Source organism: Epinephelus fuscoguttatus, linkage group LG17 (genome assembly GCF_011397635.1).
Source record: "Epinephelus fuscoguttatus linkage group LG17, E.fuscoguttatus.final_Chr_v1".
Taxonomy (NCBI): domain Eukaryota; kingdom Metazoa; phylum Chordata; class Actinopteri; order Perciformes; family Serranidae; genus Epinephelus; species Epinephelus fuscoguttatus.
Window position 1 is genome coordinate 25,892,129 of NC_064768.1, and position 25,836 is coordinate 25,917,964.

The following is a 25,836-nucleotide window of genomic DNA, read 5'->3' on the forward strand; positions in this document are numbered from 1 at the left end:
CCTGGTTGAACAGCCATAACTGCATTTATTATACATATGTTGTATTTATACGGCGGTGCATGAGCTGTAATCATCAACTGGGCAGAGCTGACAACTGCCCTGGGACTTCGGGTCACCTAGTTCACTGTTGACAGTTTTTATTGCACGTCTAATTATTATCTTCTGGGCTAATGCAACCTTAAGGAGCTTTTAATCTCTTAACCTTACCTGTTATGACATAATTGATGTATTTATCTTGCCCAGTAGTCCTGATTGTACAATCACGATATTCAAATCAGCATTCTTGCTGTATTACATGGTTTTCTACTTTGTGTCTTGACTGTACATGATGGTTGTATCTGCTATGCAGCTATGTCGCACTATGTGCCCAAAACAAATTTCCCGTTTGGGACAATAAAGTTTATCTTATCTTGTCTTATCTTATAGTTTTAGGGGAGTGAACACTTAAATGATATAAAAACAAAATGGTTGGAAAATGATGGGAAATAAAAAGGTATGGAAAATGGTAATTTTTAAATAAAACTTGATAATAATTTATTTAAAAAAAGACCCATTCTGTTATCATCATTATCACTATCATTATCATTATCATTATCATTATTATCATTATTTTGGGGAATAAAAAGGTATGGAAAATTTAATTTTAAAAAAATGACCCATTCTGTTATTAATATTACTAATACTAATAGTACTAATAATGACAGTGGGATGGAATATCATAATAATAAGCAAACTTTCAAAATAATTATGGATGGTTTCACAATTCTATGATTACATTTTATATTTTTCTATATTTATTAACTTGAGTAGTTGAATTTTGTATTCCCCTATTTACATTTAGGGGACGGAATACATAAATTACATAAAAACAAAATGGTTGAAAAATGATAGGAAATAAAAAGGTAAATGGTCATTTTAAAATAAAACTTGATAATAATTTATTTTTAAAAAATGACCCATTCTGTTATCATCATCATTGTCATTATTATTATTATTATTATTATTATCATGGGAAATAAAAAGGTATGGAAAATGGTCATTTTTAAATAAAACCTGATAATAATTAATTTTAAAAAATGACCCATTCTGTTATTGTTATTATTACTATTACTATTATTATTATTAGTAGTAGTAGTAGTAGTAGTAGTAGTAGTAGTATTATCATTATTATTATTATTATATTATTATTATTATGGGAAATGAAAAGGTATGGAAAATATGTAATTTTTGCTCTCAGGCCCCATATTATCATCATTATTATTTATTTTTAATAATAATAATAATAATAATAATGATAATATAGAATGGAATGTCATAATAATAAGAAAACTTTCAAAAATAATTATGGAATGGTTTCACAACTTTATGGCTACATTTTATATTGGTCTATCTTTATTAACTTGAGTAGTTGAATGTGGTATTCATCTATTTACCTTCAACCAGGGGCCAATTTGCATAGGAATGCTATACATTAAATAAAAATGGAGAGTAACGGGGGGGGGTTACGGGTAATTTTTTGCCCTCAGGCCTCCTATGGGGTTAATCCGGCCATGCTGTGCAGTCATGGAAATAAAACAGTGGCTGTGATCAGATAAGGCTAATTTTCCGTCAGTCCAGTTCATGTCTCATTAGCACCGTACTGAGTCTGCGCGGTGCGCCTCTCCGTTCCCATGACGTAATTTGACGTTCCCTGTCAGGATCCAGGAAGTGGGTCGCTCGCTGTTGTTTGTGTTCGCTGGTCGCTAATCGTCTCTGTTTTTCTGATTAAATAAATCGCTTTTACGGGCCGAAATGGCGACGTTTATTTCAGTCCCGTTAAAGAAGTCCTCCGAGGTGGATCTGGTGAAACCGCTGTCGAAATTTGTGACAGCATCGTACCCAGCTGAAGAGGAGCAGGGGGAGTATATCCGCGCCGTGGAGGAGTTGAACAAGCTCCGCAGGAACGCGCTGGGAAGGCCGCTGGACAAACACGAGAGCTCCCTGGAGATACTGCTCAGGTAGGAAGTCCTCCATCTGTAACACACCTGAACTAGCTGCCATACTGTTAACAATCAGACCGACCTTCTCACCCGTCGCGGCGAGTTAGCCAAGTCATTGTCGCACCCAGATGTGTTAGCTTGTAGTTGCTAACCTGGGAGCTAAAGTTAGTCATGCTAACATGCTAGGAGGTATTCTCACCATAATAACTGACTCATGCGGTATTCACGCCAAGTTTCCTGCAGAGGTTAACAGACTGTGCTTGTTTACTTGTATAACTGAACTGTCAGGGACTTATTATGTCAAATTAGCCATGTTAGCCAAGCTAGTTATGGGCTCTAGCTTTGGCTTGTTCATCTAAGTGACTCCATGTGAACACTACTTAGTATTATAAATAGCCTGAACGTTCAACTTAAACTTTATTGTCCCCAAGGTGAAACACAGAGCACGCACTGACTTGAAAATCAAACACAATAAGGTGCTTTAAGTATAAAACAGGAATATATAAAATGCCTACAGGAGCATGCTACCTGCCACACAAGCTAGAATAAAACTGTAATACACCAGTGACAGTGTAACATAAAACCTGGAGTTAAACTAGTCATCATTATTCTACCTCATCTTTAATCAACCACCTGCCAAGTTTTATACAAAAGACTCATCATCAGCTCCTCAGTTTGATGTCAACACGAACAGAGGTCACAGCTTTCAATAATAATTGACGAATTAACACAGAAAACCATCTGCCCACAAATCCATTCATCCACATTCAAACTCATGAGCACCTTCCAGGTATATTTATCTATGTATCTACACAGCACCAGAGAGGAAGTCAAAGCACAGCTCGCTCTCCTGTCAGATGTCACAGTGGAGGCCTTCAGACCACTGGTGGCCACATGATGAGACATCTACAGTGACTTGGGGAAAAAACAGCAGATGGAGCAAAGTGACTGTGTGTGTATTAGACTCAAGACGCAAGAAGAGACATGAGCTACAGAGGAGGCTGGTATTTACTCTGCCAGTGGATTTTATATCATAAATAGCTGCTGTGGTTGTAACATACAACCCCACACACACACACACACACACACACACACACACACACACGTAGTGTAAAGAGCAAAAGGATGTCACTGTGCCAACCACTTTGCATAGAGGAACTGTGACATAAATAGGATTCATGTTTGCTACACAAAGTTCCTCTTTGTCCCATGCTCCTCTTACCCCGCCCTGGCTGTTGTTGTCTGCTGTCATGCTCTTATGCAATTACACAGACTTATAATAAATTAATGACTGAACACTAATGCAGAAGGCCACTGGGATCAATGCTCCTTATCCTTCATATCATGTCTGAAAACCTTGCAGTTGTTTGGCTCAATGATATCCAACATACTGAATTCCAAGGTGACGTATGATGCAGACTTTGTCCTCTCTCAGTTGAGTCTTTCTTCTCTATGACTCATGAGTTATTTAATGTACAGGGTAAGCCCAGATTACGTAAGCCAAGTATGCACTTGCAGGATGCCAGTCTTCCACTTTTCTCCACCGTGAGCTGTTTTACAGCCACAGTGCAAAGTGAAACTGTCCAACGTGTGCCAACATTAGGCTCTGGGTGTTAAGTCGCAGCTTAACGGGAGTAATGCAGAACATGTATTTACTTTTAACACAATAGGTTTTTTCACTCAGGACTTTGTAATGCTTTTTTTTTTTTTTTTTTGAGCCATACTACATGTGAGGCCAGTAGTTGGTGGCTGATGGTCATGTTGCCCAGATTCAGTTGAGTTTATTATAGGGACACACAAGGGCTTTACCAAATAGTTTGAAGCTTCGAAGCTTCATTCATAATGTTTGAAGTCTAAATCAACATTTGAATGCTGTGTGAACCCAGTATTTCTGCTCAGTGGCAGATAAAGATTAGCCTACACTAATATTATTGGTATTATACTATTTTAATAATAAGACTCCAGCAGTGGCACTTGTAAATCCAAACATTTCTAATAACTCAAAGTTTTATGTTTTTACCTCACAAAATGCTCTGCTTCAGTCCATGTTTTCTGAGCTTTAGCCTTTCAAAAGCAACGTTATCACTGCAGTCAAAAACCCGTTTGCTCTCCCGCTTGCCACTCACACACTTGTATGAACAGAACAGTCTTGTAGCAATCTAGCAGCTCCATAATTACATTTATTCATCAAAGAAAACTGATCTAATTTGCATTTAATCCAATGAATCACTTTATTTAAACTGGGGATTTTGTTTAATGATTTTTTTGTTTTGTTGTTTTCTTTTTTTAGGTGGATGACAGATGACAGACATTCAAAGCTTCATTTGAAAACCTCAATTAAAGCTTTGAATGTACATAAAATGGCATCCAGTACAGCCCTAGGATCAGTATTGGCCCCAGTTTGAAGAGTCATTGCAATCTCTCTGAACTAATGTTACCTCTGCTTAAAAATGATCCCAATGCACACTAGAGAGAAGTGGTGTCAGATCTATTGACACATGACCTGAGTTGAATTATCAATAATTGTATCAGGAGAATAATTGCTGAATAAGTTCATCCCTCGTTTATGTTTATAGTTAAAAGACAGTATGTGAGAGACATTGATAGAAAGTTTTTTAAAGTGATATGTACTGCCTAAAAAAAGGAAAGATTTCTCACAGGATCTGAAAGATTTTCTCACTGTTTTAATCCGGGTTCATAACTAACTAACTAACTAAACTTACTCACTCAAAGGCACAGTGATGTTGAAATGCTTTGTGTGTAAGATATCAGGGCTTTGAGTCAGTAGATATGTGGTCCTGGCTAATTAGCAACCAGGTGGGAACTAGCATGTGTGTCCGTCGCCGCTCCTTGGCTCCCTGCACATGTCGTCTGTTAGCCATGTGCCAGGTAGCCAGGGCAACGGGCCTATCCTTTTCAGAGCCGCGCTGACACACAGCTATTGTGTCACCATGGTAACCATTGTTGTGTCCAGGCTTTTTCTTTTTGTCTTTAGTTAACTCAGTAGGTGCACTCGATCTCAGCTTTCCTGCTTGTGTAACTGAATGGGAAACATGAGGATAAACTCTACATGTTTGTAGCTCTGTATATAAAGCCAGTCTTTGTTTACTTATATGTTTGCACTCCAATCTGTCCTGCCAATGGAAAAGCACGGTGGATGAACTGGTAATGGGGGATTCCCTAACTGGGCCTTACGCATGTTGTCATTTCTAATAATACACTATTCACATCGCAGACGCGGATACCGATAAGATGAAGAACTGAGCTGTAATCGACTCTCAGTATGTGTGTGTGTGTGTGTGTGTGTGTGTGTGTGTGTGTGTTTGCCTGTCCTGATAATTTTTCCTGACTCATTGTCAAGTGTTTCTGACATGACAGAGCTTCCTCAGGCCTCAGATCTGCAGCTATGTCGTAATAATGACTGCCCTTGAACCTAGTTTCTCAAGAATGACTTACTGTATGGACTCTTGTTTCCCATAACTTCGCTTTAACTAAATGGTTCTCAAACTGTGGGGTGGACCCCTCTTGGGGGGCATAGAGGCACTCCAGGTGGGGCGTGGATAACCATGGGAAATATATGGAGTTAAATAAAGTTAAATAAATATGTTTTATGTAGGGAAAGTAAACTAAACCAAGACTTTGCTGATGCTATACGATGACATATGATCCGTAGAAAACAATAAGAGGTGTCATTGGGTTGAGACATGTTGCGAAACTGGTTTTAATGCTCCCATCTCTCTCTACCTCCAGATACTATGACCAGCTGTGTGCCGTCGAGCCCAAGTTTCCCTTCTCCGAAAACCAGGTAAGTGATTGGTCACCGCACATGTGGGTCAGACGAAGTTCCTCAAAAGAAGACCTTGGAAACAAAGCGTCTCTCTGTCTCCACAGCTCTGCCTAACCTTCACATGGAAGGATGCCTTTGATAAAGGATCTCTGTTTGGCGGCTCAGTCAAGCTCGGTAAGTGCGACCTCAAATGCATTTGTGTCCATGGGAGTGCATGTAACTGTGTTTGTACGCAGATGTGGTTAGCTGCATATTAGGAAGAGTTAAAGTCAGTGAAGGTCTCTGTCCTCAGGGTGTATCTGTCAGACTATTTAATACTGTCCGACTATTTATCTCTTTGTGTCCCACACACACACAATGAGGAACAAAGCTTTCTCACACTGAATAGAACCCTGTTTTATTTTGCGTCCAGAAACAGGCCTGACAAGGTGCCTTTATAGGGTTTACAGAAAAATTAGCGACTGAAGTTTTATGAGTATGAGTAAGAGCCAGAAAGACATGACACGAGGTATATCATGGTGAGAGGCTAACTGCTAACAGAGAATAACATTCTTCAGACTGCTCTTTGTTGGGTTCAGTCTTCACATTTATTCTGTTCACGCCTGTGTCTTTTGTCCTCTGTGGTGAATTGTGGGAGCTCATGTCTGTGGGATTTTTTTTTTGTGTGTGTGAGACAAATGTAGAATGAAGCAGTAGAACGTGTTGCTTAGAGAAAATGCCAACCCCACACAATGAGAAAGCATTCGATATCTGACAATGGATGAAAGATAGATGTCACATTCCAATCTCTGTCTTCACTTTCTAGTTGTGGGAAATAAACTAAAACAGTCTCAGGGTCACAGATTAAGTGGAAACTTGGCAGTGTGCTATGAAAGCGTATTATTCTGTAGTTCAAGTTGTCCCCGAAAAGAACCATAATCCCTCTACAGACTCAGATAAAAGGCACAAAAAGGCTCTCTGACAAAGAATTTCTCACTCTGGTGTGTTTGTTTGTGTGTGCATGTTGCAGCTTTGGCCAGTTTGGGCTATGAGAAGACGTGCGTGTTGTTCAACGCAGCAGCGCTGGCCAGTCAGATTGCCTCCGAGCAGAACCTGGACAACGATGAGGGCCTGAAGGCTGCAGCCAAATACTATCAGGTGCGCACACTAACACACAGTGACATGTACTGCTTGATTTTAGAAATTGTTGTGAAAATGACTGTACAATTATGACTGTTTCCAATATTATTTTGAGTTGTTTGTCAGCTTTTTTTACGTTTTACAAACTGGTTGAATACAAACCTACATTTATGATTGGTATGGTAACTCATGCTACTGTGCTTTACACAGCACAACATGTAATCTGTCATTTTGTGTTTGTATTTCCTGATTATTTATCAGAAGCAAAACCATAGCTGCCATTCATTCGTCCGCCTCTCAGCCCGCAGAGGTATACGTGACATAAACAAACAAGAAAAACTAGTTTCACTCTGTGCGTGTAAAGACAATTAAAATAAAAATCAGTTAATATTGCCACTGAGATATTCATACATTCATGTGGATTCATTCAAGTTAATTTTAGTGTCCAGAGATGCGAGCTGTCAAGGTCTGTTGCAGCAAATTTGCAACCTGCATTTTGCAATATAAGATTGTTTCCTCGTGTTGTTTGTGTTTGTGTTCGTGTTTCACGAACCCAAATAAACTCTAGACTTGTGACTAGTGATGTGCACGATTAAACGTTGCTACTTTTGTTACTTGGTGCTTTCCAACATGGCACCATTTCCAAACTCTCCCTCTCCCCATTTCTCTCCCTCAAAGACCTGAAGAATGTCACCCACGCTCTCATCTCCTCCTGTTTAGAGTACTGTAACTCTCTGTACACCGGTATCAGTCAGTCCTCTCTGTCCCGCCTCCAGCTGGGTCAGAACGCTGCTGCCAGACTCCTCACAGGAACCCAGAGGAGAGACCATCACACCTGTTTTGGCCTCTCTCCACTGGCTGCCTGTTAAGTTCAGAATTGACCTTAAGGTTCTGTCTGTTTACAAAGCCCTTAATTGTCTGGTCCCATTCTACATCGCGGACCTTCTAACCCCCTATTCTGTGCCCAGGTCCCTCTGGTCAGCTGACCTGGGGCTCCTGGCTGTCCCTCGCTCCAGACTTAAGCTCAGGGGTGATTGTGCCTTTGCTGTGTCTGCCCCAAACTGTGGAACAGCATCCCCCTCCCAATCAGATCTGCCCCCACCATTGACTTGTTTAAGTCCAGGATCAAAACCCACTTCTATTCATTAGCGTTTGAGTCCCCCTGATGTGGCTTTCTCTGACGTGTACCTGTGTGTGTTGTGTCTCTAAAGGTGTGAGCTGCGTATCTGACAGTTATGTTGCCTCTCATGTATGTGTTTTTAGCATTATATTCCTTTTGTGCAGCACTTTGGTCAATGTAAGATGTTTTTAAATGTCCTTTATAATAAATTTGAGTTGAGTTGTCAGTTTAACTTATTATTAAGACTTATATTATATTGATGTACATATTTAAATGACAGATTTGCATATGGCACTGAAATATGACGTCTTTCCAGTTTTTAATTTAAAAAAAAAAAGTGTCTGTTAGCTACCAATTTAACAATGCAGAATTAGAAAAACATGCAATTAAAAAACAAACATTAAAACCCCCTTAGTTACCTGTTTGCCCCCCTCTGCAAGTAGCAAGGTGGTAATTTTGACAGAGATGACATCTCATAAAAGCAGTACAGTGTGGCAGTGTATTGATTTGCTAGAAAATAGAAATAAGGTTGTAGGAAGGCTGTGTCAGAATAAACTGGCATATACAACGTTGTTTCGGGGATAATGTGCCATGTTTATAAAGAATGGTGCAAAGCACCACAGCAGCACTTTAAATATAATTTGGTTATCAATTGTTTTCAGATGGCTCTTAGAATTCATGCTATATTTTTTTGGACAGTGTTTGACCCTTTGGAAATTTGGGGTTAGGAACATCCCTATTTGTGAGGGATTCATCAGCTATTAGCAGCTGCCAATCACTGACAGTCTTGTCAGTCGTGCCTCACATGTTTCTTTCTTTATTTGTGTCACTGTCCAGCTGGCCAGCGGAGCGTTTGGCCACATTAAGGACACAGTGCTGTCAGCTCTGAACAGGGAGCCCACCATGGACATCTCTCCCGAGACTGTGGGTACCCTGAGCCACATCATGCTGGCCCAGGCCCAGGAGGTCTTCTTCCTCAAAGCCACCTCAGGTACCAAATGACAAATCACTTAGAGACCATTAATTAGAAACTGCTGCGCTATCATTGTGCTTTTCTAGTTTTAAAGTGCATAGTTTACTCATGTTTAGCAAGTTTACGGACACTGGTATCACAAATCTGCCAGTCAGCCAAATATAAACGAAGCAGAAGAGCTGCACTTTGAATAAAAAGCATCTTTAATCATGCACATTTTCCCTTTAGATTCATTTGTAGCGATGGCAGTAGGCAGTTTTGATCCAGGTTGCACTCAGCCTCTGTCCCAATTCTGTCGACAGACTTGCTTATTAGAGGTTTTAAAACACAACAGTTTTGTAGGTTACATCATAAAACAAGCTCTCGTTTAGAAAAATTAGACCTGTGTTTTCTGCTGAGGGGGAGAGTTTTTGTTGTAAATTAGTTTCACTGCTTTGTAAGATGTAGGAGCAGTTTAATTGGGGTGAAATACATGTAACACAACAGACAGCAGCTGCAGACCGCTCTGAAAACCACTCGGAGAAACAAATCAGTTCAGTAACCAGTTAGCAGATCACAGGTGTGCTGATCAGCTGGTGATGTGTAATTCTCAAGAATACAGCTTCTTATCTTAAGTATGTTTTGCTTCATTTGTACTCTTAAAAAGTGTCTTGTTCACCCCATAGATAAGATGAAAGATGCTGTCATCGCAAAGCTGGCCAATCAGGCAGCAGATTTCTACGGCGACGCCTTCAAGCAGTGCCAGTACAAAGACAACCTTCCCAAGGTATGTGAAGGACGCACACACAGCTGCACACTAACCTTAACAGTGCTCAGTCAGCCATGTGTTCAGTGTGGTGGACACGCATACAGAGTCTGGGTTCTGTATGGTTTGGTGTGTGTATCGTCTGTCTGATTGTGTGTATTGTTTCGTATGGGTGTAAAATAGACTTGAAGAGCGATACTCAAGTTGTGAGAACGTCTCTCTGTTCTCATTGGTCCATTTCCATCCTGTTCTCACTCTGATTGGTCGGTTACTACTAAGCTGCAGTTTAACTAGTTCTCACTCTGATTGGTTTCTCGTCATCTAATCATGGGCATCTGAGGTACTTACTGTCTGTCTAACACTGTGACTGAAACACTCACACACAGCCTCAAGTCTGCACCACAGATTTAATATTTTGAGGTTAATTAAACCAAAGTTAAGGGAGAAGCAGGACAGTAACGTGCACCAGCTGTTCATAAGTCTTTCTCATAGTGAATTTAAACTGAGGCACAACTTTTCAGATGTAAATCCGTCCTTTGTGCACACATAAATCCCAAAAGCATGTTAAAATTAAACGTCATTGTCTTCGCAAAATTGAGCTCAAACTAACCATATTGCAGACTATACTACAGAATACCCATCTTTCTCCTCATCATCTGAAAGATCCGTTCATTTCACAAAAGCATAAAAGGTCCCCAAACCTTTTCAAACACACCGTTTCCCTTTTTGTATATATGTCAGTCTTTCTAAAGGAACAGTAATTTGTCTAACCCTGCGTGTAACACCAGAGGCCTGTACTACGAAGCCAGTTCAGCATACCCAGGATATCTTTTTGTTGTCTGGTTTGACTAATTCCAATATTGGCCGTCTGGATAACTGGTACTATCCAGCCATGTTCATGTGCAAGAGGCGGGGGTGTTAATTGCAAGCAACATCATCAACCATGATTAAAGTGGGTTACTTCATATGATATGTGATGAAATGGTAGCAGAAGTGTCTGCAATTATAAGACAGTGAAATGTCAGTGGCGTGGGATGAAACAACAATCTGTAATCTCTTTTTTTTTTTTTTTTTTTTTTTTTTAAAGATATGTTTTTGGGCCATTTTGCCTTTAATGGACAGGACAGGTCAGCGTGAAGGGGGAGAGAGAGAGAGAGAGGGGATGACATGCAGCAAAGGGCCACAGGCTGTATTCGAACCCGGGCCGCTGCGGCAACAGCCTTATACATGGGGCGCCTGCTCTACCACTAAGCCACAGACGCCCCAACAATCTGTAATCTTCAACAGAAAATCTAGAAACATTGAAAACACTATCCAAAAATTCACCATCAGCCGAGACTTAAATTACGTGCAGGCATCACTGACCTATGGGCCTATGCGACATTAGAAAAGAGTATGTTTTGCTGTTAAGTTGGATGATGATGATGAAATAAAACACTTTAAAGTAACACCAGACTGTTTCTGCTGCTGAAGTAAGGAGTGGAAAAGTAGTTAATGACTGAGGTCTATCTGACCGTAATGTGTCATTTATAATAACGTGTGTGGATTAATTTACTAATATAAAATATTACCTGTTTTATCCTCGTTCTCATCACACAGGTGTCTCATGTTATTTTGAGCTGCAGTGATGGAATCAGAGTGTAAAACATCAACTCTTTCACTGCGGACTAAAATAAACTGCATTAGATGAAGTCCTGCTGAAATCATGTGTTTGGTGTGTTTGTTTGAAGCTCTGCTTTAAACCCTTTAAAACCTTTAAAACAGAGCTCTGAAACAATGAAATTATTCCACTGACCTATAACAGCATATAGGCTTCTCTTCTTTACCTGTCACTCTGGACTTTCATCCATGGATACTTTTTTCTTCAGTGATCTGATTGGCCAGAGGTCGTGATGTTGGCAGCCTGTGATCCGATACCCTGAGGTTGTTCAGCATAAGTTGCCACGGTGATTTATCCCGGTAAAAAGAGAACCAGCTTCGTAGTACTTAAAACCCTGAGTTAACCCCAAAGTTACCTAAGTAACTAACTTCAAATCCTGCCTCGTAGTACAGGCCTCTGGTTTGGAGTCCACTGGAATGTCTTTTGAAATAATATTTTCTATTGTTTTTATAAACTCCTGTCTTGAAGATTTGATCCTACCGCATTGCCAAACACAATGAAATAATATCCCCTTCACCTTAGTGTATTTTGTGCATAAATATGGGACATTATATTATGTAAATATTGAGAGATATGTTCGCATAAGTCTTTTGTACCCTAACAATCTTGTCATACCGACATTTCAGGTGATTTTGATATTTTGCTTGACCCCTAAAACTGTTTATGTTTGATGTTATGTTACAGTTTGTCATGCTGCAGTGAGAGCAGTTTATCGCCTTTATTTTGATAGTGCTATTAATTGTTTCCTTCCTTTTCCGACAGACTTTTTCTAGCTTAGACAGTATTTAAGTTTTAATAGTTGTAAACTCATTTAGTAAAACACCTGTTGGAAACTAGCTGGTAGGTACTAAAAATGTTGGAAGGGCTTTACTCATAAAAAAGGTACTAGATTTATGGACAGCTGGTGCAACACAGTTCCCATTGTATGTACTCTGTTATAAAGCACATAGTTCTCCTCCGTGACGATGGCTCTGCACACGAGCTACACACAGGAAATGAGGCCAGGTATATTACCACATATCTGAAAAAACTGTGTCTGTGTCTTCCCTGAAATCAACCCCACACAAGCACCGCCACAGTCACACACTCGCACACACACATGTATGGCTATGGGAGGTTTGATGAAGGTGTAGCAGCTTCTGCTAAAAGATTAAACACTCATGGCCTGTTCTGTTTTCTCTCTCGTTGTCTTCCTTTCTTTCTGCATCCCTCGTCGTGATGGTGGTGGTGGTGGTGTTGGCATTGGTTGTGCGTGTGCTCGTGTTGTGTTTGCACACCTCTGACTGCTTGTGCCTGTTTGTGATTGGCTTTCGTGATGTCATTTGTGATTTGACCTCGCTGGTGTGCGTCTGCCATTTTGTGGTTTGCCTTGCCATCGTGCGTGTGCGTGTATATATCTGTTTGCGTGCCTGCGTGTTGCTCTGTGGTTGCCTCTCCCTGGTCAGTATTTTTATTTTCAGGAAGTGCTGCCGGTGCTGGCTGCCAAGCACTGCATCATGCAAGCCAATGCTGAGCTGCACCAGAGCATCCTGGCCAAGCAGAAGAAGCGCTTTGGAGAGGAGATCGCTCGCCTGCAGGTACACAGCTTTCACTTCCATTTCTATCTCAAATGTCTTATGTAACCTTCAAAAAGCTGGACAGATATTAGATTTTGACATACATGCCTTGAAGTTCCACATAATAAAACTAGAGCGCTTATTATTATTATTAATCTATTTTTTGTCCCTCCAGCACGCAGCAGAGCTGGTGAAGACGGTGGCCTCTCGCTACGACGAATATGTGAGCGTTAAGGACCTGAGTGACAAGATCAACCGAGCCCTCACTGCAGCCAAAAAAGACAATGACTTTATCTACCACGACCGCGTGCCTGAGGTCAAGGATCTCGAGCACATCGGCAAGGCAGCGCTGGTCAAAGCCACCGCCATCACACCTCCACTCAGCCAGAAATTCTCAGGCAAGATACACAAACACTCAACACAGTTCCTATATTGTTTGACTCACTTGGAGACACTTAGTTTTATGTGAGTATGAGAGACAAAGAAAAGTGTTTGCCCTGATAAAACACCTTGTCAAAGTCCATGTCAGTTACTTATTGTTCATGGTTCAGGCCCCCAGAAAGCAACTGTCCTAGAAGTGAATGGGGCCCCTCCTCCAACGCTGTATTCAGCTCTCTTTATACATCCATGTTGTGGTCAGAGAAAAAGGCAGCACCTTCAAATAGAGCCAGGCTAGCTGTTCCCCTTGTTTCCAGTTTTTACACTTACTCCGTAGTCTACGCACGTCCCCTACGCCGTTGTGAGTATTTATACTTGTGCGGTGGTGTGTCTGTGTCACTCTGCAGTTACACCTCCAAAACACTAGTCGGAGGCAGGGTTTCTGTGAAGTGCTGTAAAGTTTAGTTGATTCAGAACACACATTAAATACACATTAAACATGGCTTAATAGAGACTATTTCAAACACAAGTACACAAATCAGCTTCACTATAACTCGCAGCATTCACAGACAAACACTTGTCTTTATCTGGACACATTTTCCACACAAATACAACGTGCTAATGTTATTAGCACAAGCCTATGGCATTTTACATTGTATAAATTAGCCTAGCAGCTAGCAGACTTTTCCTCTTCTTATACAAAGCCAGGGACAACAGCAACATAAGGTAACAGCACATAATTTGGCTCCATTACAACTCACAAGATTCACCAACAAAACAACTGTCTTATACTCAACGTTTTCTAAACAAATACAACATGCTAACATTATTAGCACAAGCCTATGGCATTTTACATTGTATAAATTAGTCTAGTGACGAGTGGAGATTTCCTTTGTTCATATGAAGCCAGGATAAATTGCACACAAGACTTAATATACTATTTTTGTGGAGGCTTTATTCTCTTCACAATTTATTGTTTCTTATCTGTGAAATTAAAGTAAATAAAAGCTTTGTTTCCCTGAGGGAAATGGTTTCAGCTTACAAAAATAAACAGGAGGTCTGCGTCAGGGAATGTGTAGTTACATTTCTTGGGAGGTGCACATCAGGCTACGGCGTAGGCTCCATGTCTACACCGATGTAACAGCTTCAGTTGGCATTTGTGCTTCTTAGTGTATTTTTCTTTCACATAGTACACTGCATAGTCTGTTGTTTTTGTGATATTCACCATGATTTACTGTAATTAATTTTTATCATTAAGTAAAAATGTAGATTTCTGTACCCAGATGTTTTAAAAACAAGCTGCGAGCTGAGAATTTCTGAAGTAAATTCTAATTCAAAGACACTTAATATAAGACACCCTCTTTGTTTCAGCGCAATCTCATCCAAACTCTCTAAAAACATAACCTCAGACTTACTGTATAGGGACTGAATGACTCCAGATGGGATCTTAACCACAGCTCTCTCTATGTGGCATGTTTTTTTAATCAGTTGTTTATGTTGTTCCTGTCTCTTCAGACTTGTTTGAGAAGATGGTCCCCATGGCGGTGCAGCAGTCCATGAGCATTTACAACCAGAGGAAGGCTGAGACTGTAAACAGACTGGTGGGGACGATGAGAGAGGCCACCAATCTCTGCAATGGGTACGCTGTCCTGTGTAGTACATGCTGTTGTGCATGTGCCTGTCATTGTACATGCAGGGGGAATTGCCTTCCTGTGGACATGACTGTGAACGCTTGTGTCTCCATGCATGGATGGATTTATTAGAAATTCAGAAACATGATGGCGTAGCAGGCACCATTAAAATGTCGATAGAGATGCTTGTGATTTTAATGTAGTGCCCTTAATAGCAGTCAAGTACTTGTATCACTCTATTTGATTGCGCCACTAAGTGCTTAACAGTTTGGGTATTTTGGAGACAGTAATAACTGACAGGTGCTTTGTGACTGTCCATCAGGGTGTTGGCATCCCTTAACCTGCCGGCTGCTCTGGAGGACCTTTCAGGAGACTCTATCCCACAATCCATTGCTGAGAAAGCCCGAGCCGTTGTGCAGCAGGGAGGACTGCAGAACATTGAGCAGCTCATCAAAGACCTGCCTGAGCTTCTGACCCGCAACAGAGAGATCCTGGACGAGGTCAGACACACAGGAACACACTGGATTATACACACGGTGCTGCATGTCGTAGATCCCGTAACCAGTGATCTTCTCATGGCTAAGCTGTGACCATGAATTTATTTAAAAAGTAAAGCGAGCACTTTTAGAACTTCCGCCTTCGAAACAGCTTGTTTGTCATATGGCTGTGCTTTCTTGACTAAGCATATGAACGTAATGCTGTTCAGCAGCTTTTCTACCACCACTACCAGAAGAACACATGAATGTTAAAAACTCATAATCGTCCCCAGTGGCGGAAATCCCAGATCAGGATCATCACTGAAATCTAATCCACTGATCTTTGGGCCAAGGACTGTTTGCCCATCAGCTTCAGCCAACCCTTTATTTTTTTAGACATCTTGCTAAAACAGACGGGAGAAAAAACATAAAATGCAAACTGCTTCCAAGTTTGTTGGCAGAGTTGAGAAGTCCACACCAAAATGTCCTAAATTCCCCCAAAAAGTAGTTTTGTTGTAAAAGACAAAGAGCCATAACTGAAAAATGAAAGTGAAAAAAAAAAACCCAGAAAAGTGTATTTCTGCCAGCCAACTAATATTTATGGGTATTATTAGATATGAAAGATGTGCTGGAACAACCAGTTGATTGATTTAAAGAAAAATTTAATCCATCCACCCTTCCATCGTCATCCGCTTATCCGGGGCCAGGTTGCCAAGCTTAGCACCCCAGATGTCCCTCTTCCTAGCAACACTTTCCAGCTCCTCCTGGGGGACCCCAAGGCGTTCCCAGGCCAGTTGAGATATGTAATCCCTGCAGTGTGTTCTGGGTCTGCCCCGGGGCCTCCTACCAGTGGGACGTGCCTGAAACATCTCCAGTGGGAGGCACCCAGGAGGCATCCTGATCAGATTTCCGAACCACCTCAACTGACCCCTTTGGACACGAAGGAGCAGCGGCTCTACTCCGAGCTCCCTCCAGATGTCCGAGCTCCTCACCCTATCTCTAAGGCTGAGCCCAGCCAGCCCACGGAGGAAACTCATTTTGGACGCTTGTATCCGCAACCTCATTCCTTCGGTCACTACCCAGAGCTCATGACCATAGGTGAGGGTTGGGACGTAGATGGACCAGTAAATCGAAAGTTTCGCCTTCCGGCTCAGCTCCCTCTTCACCACGATGGAACGGCACAGCACCTGCATCACTGCAGAAGCCGCACCAAACCGCCTCCAAAACCAAACCACACAAAGCGGTGCGCTGGTGCAGAAAACTTAATAAACACAGGAAATGTTCATTATCAATTTTGATAATTGAATAATTGTTTTCATCAAAGAAAAATTTAGCCGTCCGCTATTTTCTGACATTTTATCGACAAAATAATTCATTGATAAATCACTAAAATTAATTGATAATTGTTAGTTGCTGCCCTACATGACATCATCAGTTTATATAATTGCAACGAGGTGGCTGAGTAGGTATACTCTGAAAACAGTTCTCAAAACTCAGATAATACTTACACATGACTCTCAAATGACAAAGCAATAATAATAATAAAGGTGTAATCGTTTGAAGATCTACTCTGTCTGTCTTTAAGGTACTCAGTGTGTTTGTATGTTGTGTTGTCTTCAGTCTTTGAAGATGCTGGACGATGAGGAGACGACAGACAACGAGCTGAGAACCAAGTTCAACCAGCGCTGGAACAGAACCCCCTCTGGAGATCTGTACAAGCCCCTTCGTACAGGTACACACCGTAGCATGTATAATAAAGATGGACGACACGACAGCTCCTGAAAAGTGAAGCCAAAACATCATGATCGCCCCCTGATGGCTGGCTGCAGTATAGTTCATAAACCCCGCCCCTCTATGTTAGCAGACGGGACATGGCCCAAACTAAAAGATCTAAGTACACCTCAGATACATTTACATCTGTCGTTTTAGTTTTTATTACACTGAAGTAAGTGAAAATCTCGTTATTTAATGCTATAAAAAGGGGGTTTAACATCATGATTGACAGCTGTGTGCCAATCAGTGTACTCACGATCAATAGAGCTGCTCATGATCGGTCAGATAGATCGTGCTATGTCGTGCTTCTTTGTTCCTTAAGTTTGTCTTCATGTTCTCCACTGTTGGCTGAACAATGCTCCTAGTCTCTTCATCTTTCCTTACCTCCCTTCCTCCCTTCTCTCCCCCAGAGGGCGCTAACTTCCGCAACATCTTGGACAAAGCAGTACAGGCGGACCAGGTGGTGAGAGACCGCTACAACACCCACTGTGAGATGATCGCCCTGCTGTGTAAACCAGAGAACGAGCTCAGTGCTGCCATCCCCTCCGCCAACCCGACCAAGACACTGCAGGGCAGCGAGGTTTGTCTATATATGTGTTTGTATGGACAGATAACGTAAAACTTTTTATTGGTACAGTTGGTTTTTGAGTTCAGGATGTGTCACCTCATCCTGAGGTGTTTGTGTGTGCTACATAAACGTAGACTCCTGCTGTACAGAAGCACCCGGTGGACACTGTGTGCTTGATGGCCCCGGCCCTCCTCCCCACTGTAGCTCCATTTTTCATTTTGTTTGCTGACTTTGCATGGTGTGTCACGGGGGAACTTAAATAACTAAGCAAGCAGAACTGGGAAAGCGCGAGGAAGAAGTGCATGTCCCCCCACAGCTACACTGTGCTCATGCTAAACTGAAAAACAGCAGTATATTGCAGTCATCATGAGGGCGAGAGGTCAGGGATCATTGTCGGATAGTTCACTGGTCTTTGTTCACCATGTCCGTCTCCTCCATCTTCACCCAGGTAGTGAATGTGCTGCGCTCCCAGCTCGCCCAGCTGGATGAGATTAAGAAGGAGAGGGAAACCATGGAGGGAGAGATTAAGGCCGTGACCTTTGACATGTGTACCACCTTCCTGACCGCGCTCGCCCAGGACGGGGCCATTAATGAGGAGCAGCTGTCGCTCGCCCAGCTCGACCAGTTGTACAGTGCCTACAACCAGAGGGTACAGGCCTCCCTCCGCTCGCAGGAAGAGCTGCTGGGGCAAGTTCAGGTAAACAAACACACACACAGTTTGGGAGGATTGTTGTTTCAGAAAGAGAATATTCATTTAGCAGAGAGCATTTCTTATTCAAGTTGTGTATCAGCAGTTTTCTACCCTCTACCAGCTTAAAGGGAACCTCTCATGCTCATTCCTATTTTCTGTTATATATATATATATATATATATATATATATATATATATATATATATATATATATATATATATATATATATCATATTACAATGTCAGATGCTCACAATAGGAGTGGCCAGTGTTCCAGCTAAGTAAAGGTAACTTAAACGTGTGTCGAAGTAATACCTGTGAGCACACACCTCAGGCTTCAGACCACTCTGAATTCTCTGTTTCCAATGTTTTTTTTTTTTCTACACAAAACAAGCTGACTTAGGTTTCTTTACATGGTCATCTGCTCAAGGCGTGTTTGCTGCAAGTGTCAACATCAAGTAGCTTTCACTGCTACTAGGGCTGCAGCTATCATTCCTTTTAGTAATCAAGTATTCTATTGATTATTCTGGCGATTAATCGAGAGTAATCAGATAGAAATACTGCGTGTTTTCTTTAAATTAATTCAGCTTTATTTAAAGGACAGTAGTGATATATGAAAAAGAAAATAAGAAAAGTCTCTAAAATTAGTGAAATGAGCAACAAATCTGTTTGCTTTTTTGAAAGTCAGAGCTGTCAACTATCACACAATCAGCATGAGAGTCACACAGATGACTGATTTCACAGGCACTCACGCTACGGCGCTATTTCTCATGCTGTCAAAAATAATCAGTGTTAGGCAGCAGCTAACTACAAGTAGCGACGTTACGAATTTAACGGCATTCTCAGTAGCATGGAGGTAACGTCACTACTTTCTGTGTCAAATAGCTTTTCAGTAGTGAAGTTAATTAATTGACGGAGTGGCATGGTAGCGTCCACAAAAGTTACAAATTCTTTTTCCCAGGAAAAACTCTGAAATGTTTTGGATGAAAGTATGGATAATAAAACTGAGAATAAGTAATGTGACTGACACCAGCGCCATATGGCTCGAGGCTTTTTAATAATTGAATTATTCAAGTTACTTTTTTACTTTTCAGCCCTAACTGCTACATGTAGCTACATGCTAACGTCAGGGAAACATGTACTCTTGGTTGCAGATGTTATCAACTTCTCCCGGGTCCAGTTTCGGATCATCCAGCTGAAACATGTCCAGTTGTGTTTCAAATTTATTGGGGATTTTTCACAGTAAAAAGTGCCAGTATTCGGGACATGAATGATGCAGAGACGCCGAGGTACAGAAGACCTGGAAACGCTGGCTAATCAGAGCAGACTGGGCTTTTTTTAAGAGACAGGCGCTAAAATGGAACATTTCAGACAGTGTGAATACAGGTGCACCAGCTCAGACAGTGTGAGGAAAATAAAGTATTTTTGACAGTTGGAGCATGTAAATGTGTTCTGGTAGGAACCCAAAATACAAGTATGAACCTGAAATGGAGCAGTATAGGAGGAGATGCACTGATCAGATACTGATATTGGATGATGGTGACTCATTTAGCTGCATCGGGTGTCAGCGACAATGGGCCTGATCTTCAGTTCAATTCTATATTTATATCTTCAGCAGCTGTAGCAGATCGCACAGGTGCAGATAAAGTCCAAAGAGTGAATGAGACCCAGTTTACCCTCTCAGTGGCAAAGTGCCACTGTGTGAAGAAATAATTTATAGAACACTGTGCATAAATATCCTTGTGTTCTTAGAGGTGTCAGCAGTTAATCTCCTCAACCTGTGATCTGTTTTCAACGTGTGATCTCCTTCCAGACATCCCACCAGGAGTTCAGTAGTCTGAAGCAGTCCAACACGGAGGCCAACCAGAGGGAGGAGGTCCTGAAGAAGCTGGCTTCAGCCCACGACAGCTACATTGAGATCACCAGCAACCTGCGCGAAGGCACCAAGGTACTCGCTCAGCACAACACACCGGCACACACGTGCCTCAGCAAAGATGCGCTGTGCTGCAGTAATGCATATCTTGTTGGAAACTTTCTTCTTTTATTTGTTTAGGGGTTGTTTTGTTTTTTTTATGAGTCAAGGTGGTTTGCAAGTCGGGTGATTTATTGTTGTCCCCTTTTGTTTTTCCCCTCCTCAGTTCTACAACGACTTGACAGAAATCCTGCTTAAGTTCCAGAACAAATGCAGCGACATCGTTTTCGCTCGAAAGACAGAGCGGGATGAACTACTTAAGTATGTACTCACCTGGTTTTTGTCTATTTGACTGGTTTATGTGGCAGTAATATGAGCTGGCCTGGGAGTAAAGGTAGGCTGGTCAGCAGTTTGTGTTTAGTTTATAGTCTGATTTAGATTTTAACACTCTAGGCCAGTTAGTTTCAAGGTGTGTTGCAGTGTAAGAACGAGATGAATATGAAGGAGACACTGCAGCACAGTCACTGTTTGTGATGCTTGAATTCTTGCTTCAGGGACCTGCAGCAGAGCATCGCCCGAGAGCCCAGTGCCCCATCCTTTAACGTTCCCGCCTATCAGAGCACCCCAGCTGCCCCCGCTGGCGGCCCCACCCCTGCACCCAGGACCGTCTTTGTAAGCAGCCACTCAAACAAACAAAAACAAAGCCCAAATGTTCAGTACCATTCCAGCAGACATGAGGCTGATGGTTAGATATTTATCCGTCTGGTGTCTTTGTCTCTACCTGCTAGGCCCAGCAGCCTCAACAACCACAGCAGCAGCCCCAGGCGAAGCCCATGCCCCCAGCCAGGCCTCCTCCACCAACCTTCACCCCCCAGGCAGCCCCCACCACACCCACCAATGCACCACCCACTGGCCCTCCCAACGCCCCTCCCAACGCCAACCCACCACCTGTGGCCCCACCATCCCAGGCTCAGGGACCACCTTACCCCAGCTATCAAGGCTATCCAGGGTGAGTGTCACGTCACAACATCCTTATTTCTGAGTACAAACTGGCCCACATAGGTACAGGACAGAGAAAACATGATTTCATTCTCCCCCACAGCTCCTTCTTAGATTGTTGATGGTAAAAGAAAGTCCTTCATTCAGTCTAAATCAGTTGACCCCTTAAGTTGTTCTGAAAACACGTCTCTGCTCAGATACATGGTATGGCTAGAAATTACTTGTGATATATTAAAGGAATAGTTTGGGAAATATGCTTATTGGCTTTCTTGCCGAGAGTTTGATGACATGTTCACTCTCATGTCTGTACAGTAAATAGGTTGCTGGAGCCAGCAGCACCCTGTTAAGCGGGATTTATAGTTGTGCGGCAAACCCTATGCCATAGCCTACGCACGTTGCCTGCGTCATTGTGAACATTTATACTTGTGTGGTGGTGTGTCTGTGTCACTCTGCAGTTCCACCTCCAAAACACAAGTCGATGGCGGAGGTTTCTGTGAAGTGCTGTAGAGTTTAGTTCTCTCAAAACACACCTTAAACATGGCTTAATAGAGACGATTTCAAACACAAGTACACAAAACAGCTTCACTATAACTCACAGCATTCACAGACACTTAGGTTTATCTGGACACATTTCCCCACAAATACAACATGCTAACGTTATTAGCACAAGCCTATGGCATTTTACATTGTATAAACATTTCTGGGGAGCTGCACGTTAGGCTACAGCGTAGGCTCTGCGTCGACATGGAGCCGACACCATAAGCTAATTCCACAATAGCTTAGCATGAGGACTGGATCTAAGAGAGACGGCTAGCATCTCTACAGCTCACATATTAACACATTGTATCTGTTTTGTGCCTTGTCGTTTCCATGAGGTTGCAAGGTAATCAGCCTTGACGCCAGGGTAGCTGTTGCCCTTCACTTTGACTATCAATATGTCTTACATTTCAAAATAAATGGATATAACAAGTTAATTATTGAGCTTTCAGTGTGCTGGTACATGGATTCTTTTCAGACAGAGCCAGGTGAGCTCTTCCAGTGTTTCCCACAGAAATATACTATACGGCGAAAAGGACACAAAAGTTTTTTACTACATATGAAAAAAACACAAATACAGGAGACCTTTAATGTGATGTTTTGTTTCATTGAACATTTCTGTTAATTTCATATACACTATACATATCATTATGCTCTTCTTCAATCAAACTTAGAGCTAGTCTTCATCATCTCTGTCTGTTTGCTCGTCTCTCTAGCTGTGTATAGACACAACTGTCAAATATGTGGAAGGAGTACGTAATTAAACAATCACAATTATAAACAGCAGTGATATCTGGCTATTTTTAATAAACATAGTGAATTAACAGATTTTGAAATTTAATCATGTGGAGGGTAAAACATGGAGGAATAGAAGCTCCAGGAGGACAGCAAGGAGATGGGCTGGAAAATCAAAAGATCTGGCAGGCATGGATTGTTTATTTTATTATTTATCATATTTGATCATTTCGGATATAATAATATCATTTATATAATTTATAATTAATTATCAGTGTGTTTTCTTGCCTCATTCACTCGTGGAGAAAGTAGGCCATATTGCGAGCTGATGTTGTGTCAAAGACAGTCTCCCAGTGAATGTGTGTTTCCACCTTCCTAAATCTGGACCAAACCTCATCCCTAACGACGAATGGGGCGCTACAGGAAGCATCTTTTAATAGCAGGAGAACACTGTTATACAAGGGAACAGACTTTGACACAACACTGACACTTTGGGGCACCTCTGCCTCGGCTGTGGTCGTAGGTAAGGAGCGTGGACTGGTGGCTGGAGAGGTGCCAGTTCACCTCCTGGGCACTGCCGAGGTGCCCTTGAGCAAGGCACCGAAACCCCCAACCGCTCGGGCGCCTCACTAAGGGCAGCCCCCTCACTCTGACATCCCTTCACTTTGTGCATGTATAGGTCCTGTTAGTACATGTGTGTCTTTCGGACCTGTGTGTAATTGACAAGCAAGAGTGAAAACACTGAATTTTCCCCTCAGGGGGATTAATAAAGTAACTTAACTTAACTTAACTTAACTTAAACTTAAACTAACTTTAACTTAACTTTAACTTTAACTTTAACTTAACTTAACTTAACTTAACTTAACTTCAGTTTAAGTTTAAGTTTAACTTAAACTTAATGGGTCACGGATGGTGTTGTTCTCTCAGATGGCGTGGATAGAGAATAAAAAATGCTAAAATGGGTCGCCAAATTTGCTCTTTGCAGCCGTTAATATACCTGGGTGCTGCACCCAAGTAAAGTCCCATGCTCCAGCTCCGTACTGAACCACACAGAGATGAAAGTAGTATTGATCTTCCTGTTTTACTCTTGGAAGGAAAAGCAGATAAGCATATTTCCCAAAATGCTGAACTATTCCTTTAATACTTTAACTTTGGTTATTATCACCTTCACATTTGTCTTCTCTGTTGTGGTGTCCACGCAGGTACTTCCAGATGCCTATGGGCTACAATCCCTACGCTTATGGCCAGTACAACATGCCCTACATGCCCTATCAGGCGACTCCAGGACAGGGTGGCTACCCAGGAGCCCCTCCTGCAGGACAGCCCTACCCTGGTTACCCCCAGCAACCCCCTCAGCAGCAGCCCTACTACCCTCAGCAATAACTCCCCTCTCCATCCCCTCATTCCTCTTCTCACCAGTTAACACCAAATAAAAAAATCCCCCCCAGCAATAACACTTCATCACCATTAGTTCCCTCCCCTCTCATCTTTTGTTTTCTCTCACTAACAGCAGCTATAGAAACCCGAGTAAAGGGCGACCTTGGAGCTGCTTTGCACTTCTCTCTGAAACCTTTTATTAATTTGCCACCTCTTACTCCTTCCTCCTTTTCATTTCGCCCTCCCTTCTCTATCCAGATTCATGATTTCTGGGTTCTGATGGCACTTTTCTTAAACTATCTCAACTTGCATCAATGCACTAACCCCCTCTTCTATCTGTAAGGTTATTTTTTTACGTACTCATTTTCTAATGGTTTATTAATTGTTTAATTTAAACCCTAACTGGTTTCCACTGATAACTGACTCTTTGTCTGGGCTGGACTGCTGTACAACACTCAACGGAGGCGCACAGGATCCTAGGATGGCTCTTCGTTTCCTGGTTTGGGTGTATGTGTTGGGTGGGCGGATGGGTGGTCATTGCTTCACTGATGGGAGGGCACAGCCACATCCTCACCGCCCCACCCACTCAATCAACCCCCAGTGCTTCTATATCAACTATATTCCTATTTTTGTAATGAATACTGATGCCTCGCTGATGTATAAACCTATAAAAAAAAAGAATGGCCTGTAGGTTTTCTAATGTAGATGATGACTGTTGAGAGTTGTGCTCTCTTTTTTCTTTCGCTCTTCTCTTTCTCTCTGTCTCTCACCCAGGGAATGTTGGTTTATTTCTGTGTTACAATCAGAGGCTATACAAGTGGCAGAAATGGCTCTATTATATAAATATATGTATAAATATGTGGTTAACCGAGACACTCTGTGTGCTGCGCTCTCATGCTCTTTGTGTTTATTTTTATTCCTCAGCTCTAATGTGATTAAAAAACATCAACTGCCAGCCAGAATTTCTCTGTCTCTACACGTTGAATGTCTTAATTGTGTGTGAGTGTGTGTGTGTGTGTGTGTGTGTGTTTTTATCAAACTGTGGAGATCTGTAAAGCAGCCAGAAGAGGGCAGTCCTGCAGCTCACAGAGGGACCGGCAGCTGAGCAGCAGTTCACCTGCCATTGTTTCTCCTCTCAGCCAATCGGGGAGTGAGTTGTGCCATCTGACTAATCGGATGCCTTTTGACCTCCTGAGCATTGGGGGCAGATCCCATTTAGATGACATGCAAATTACGCTCCAGCGAGGTCGTGATCTCATCCAATCATATTTCCCCGCGGGTGATTTCTCCACAGACAGATTTCATCCCCAGATATTTATTCAGTGTCAGGAGACGCTAATGATTTCACATATCTTCTCCTTGTGTGTGTGTTCGTGTGTATATCTGTGTGTGTGTGGCAGGGAGGCAGATGGCAGCGCAGTGTGATGTCTGGAAGGATGCATGGAGATGTTGGCAGAGAGCTGCTGGTCCCCTGCCTGCATCCATCACTCCACCTCTCTCCATTTTCCCCTCTCTTCTCTCCGTCTAATCTGTCTTCTCGAGTTCCTATCCGCTCGACTCTTTCAAAAAAAAAAAAAAACACCATATTTCACATCACTTTCCCCCAGCGCTCTCCCATCCTTTGTTTTCCTTCCTATCAGGCTCTCTTCATCATATGTTCCTTTGCTTCTAAGCCTTTTCTGTATACCACCTGTCTTTTTATATCCTCAGCTGCTCTCCCCTCCATTTATTTTCCCTCTCCCCTGGCTCGTCTGTTTTTGCTTACCATTCCTCTGTCCTTGCTGTCCAAGCCGCAAATCGTTGGCAGTGAGTTGTCTTCA

General features: G+C 42.1%; 1 protein-coding gene across 2 annotated transcripts; it reads left to right on the top strand.

Moving 5' to 3' along the window:
• Positions 1-1,681: 1,681 nt before the first annotated feature.
• On the top strand, positions 1,682-24,971 carry LOC125905043 (programmed cell death 6 interacting protein). Of its 2 annotated transcripts, none has more exons than XM_049602831.1 (18): positions 1,682-1,997; positions 5,730-5,784; positions 5,871-5,940; positions 6,776-6,903; positions 8,843-8,996; positions 9,644-9,744; positions 12,829-12,960; positions 13,115-13,337; positions 14,833-14,956; positions 15,271-15,448; positions 17,045-17,156; positions 17,608-17,777; positions 18,214-18,462; positions 20,270-20,404; positions 20,595-20,689; positions 20,923-21,040; positions 21,157-21,377; positions 23,842-24,971. In XM_049602831.1, exons 1-18 carry the CDS (start codon positions 1,792-1,794, stop codon positions 24,020-24,022), a joined length of 2,652 nt encoding a protein of 883 aa, XP_049458788.1. In that variant the 5' UTR covers positions 1,682-1,791; the 3' UTR covers positions 24,023-24,971. The 2 variants fall into 2 exon arrangements, with proteins under 2 accessions (XP_049458788.1, XP_049458789.1); XM_049602832.1 differs by having other exon boundaries at positions 12,844-12,960.
• Positions 24,972-25,836: the final 865 nt, after the last annotated feature.

Excerpts from the sequence above, each read along its gene's own strand:
- LOC125905043 (XM_049602831.1), top strand. The coding sequence starts at position 1,792 with ATGGCGACGTTTATTTCAGTCCCGTTAAAGAAGTCCTCCGAGGTGGAT. Across the intron at positions 5,941-6,775 it reads TGGCGGCTCAGTCAAGCTCG|CTTTGGCCAGTTTGGGCTAT; the intron begins GTAAGTGCGACC and ends TGCATGTTGCAG. Across the intron at positions 9,745-12,828 it reads ACAAAGACAACCTTCCCAAG|TATTTTTATTTTCAGGAAGT; the intron begins GTATGTGAAGGA and ends CTCCCTGGTCAG.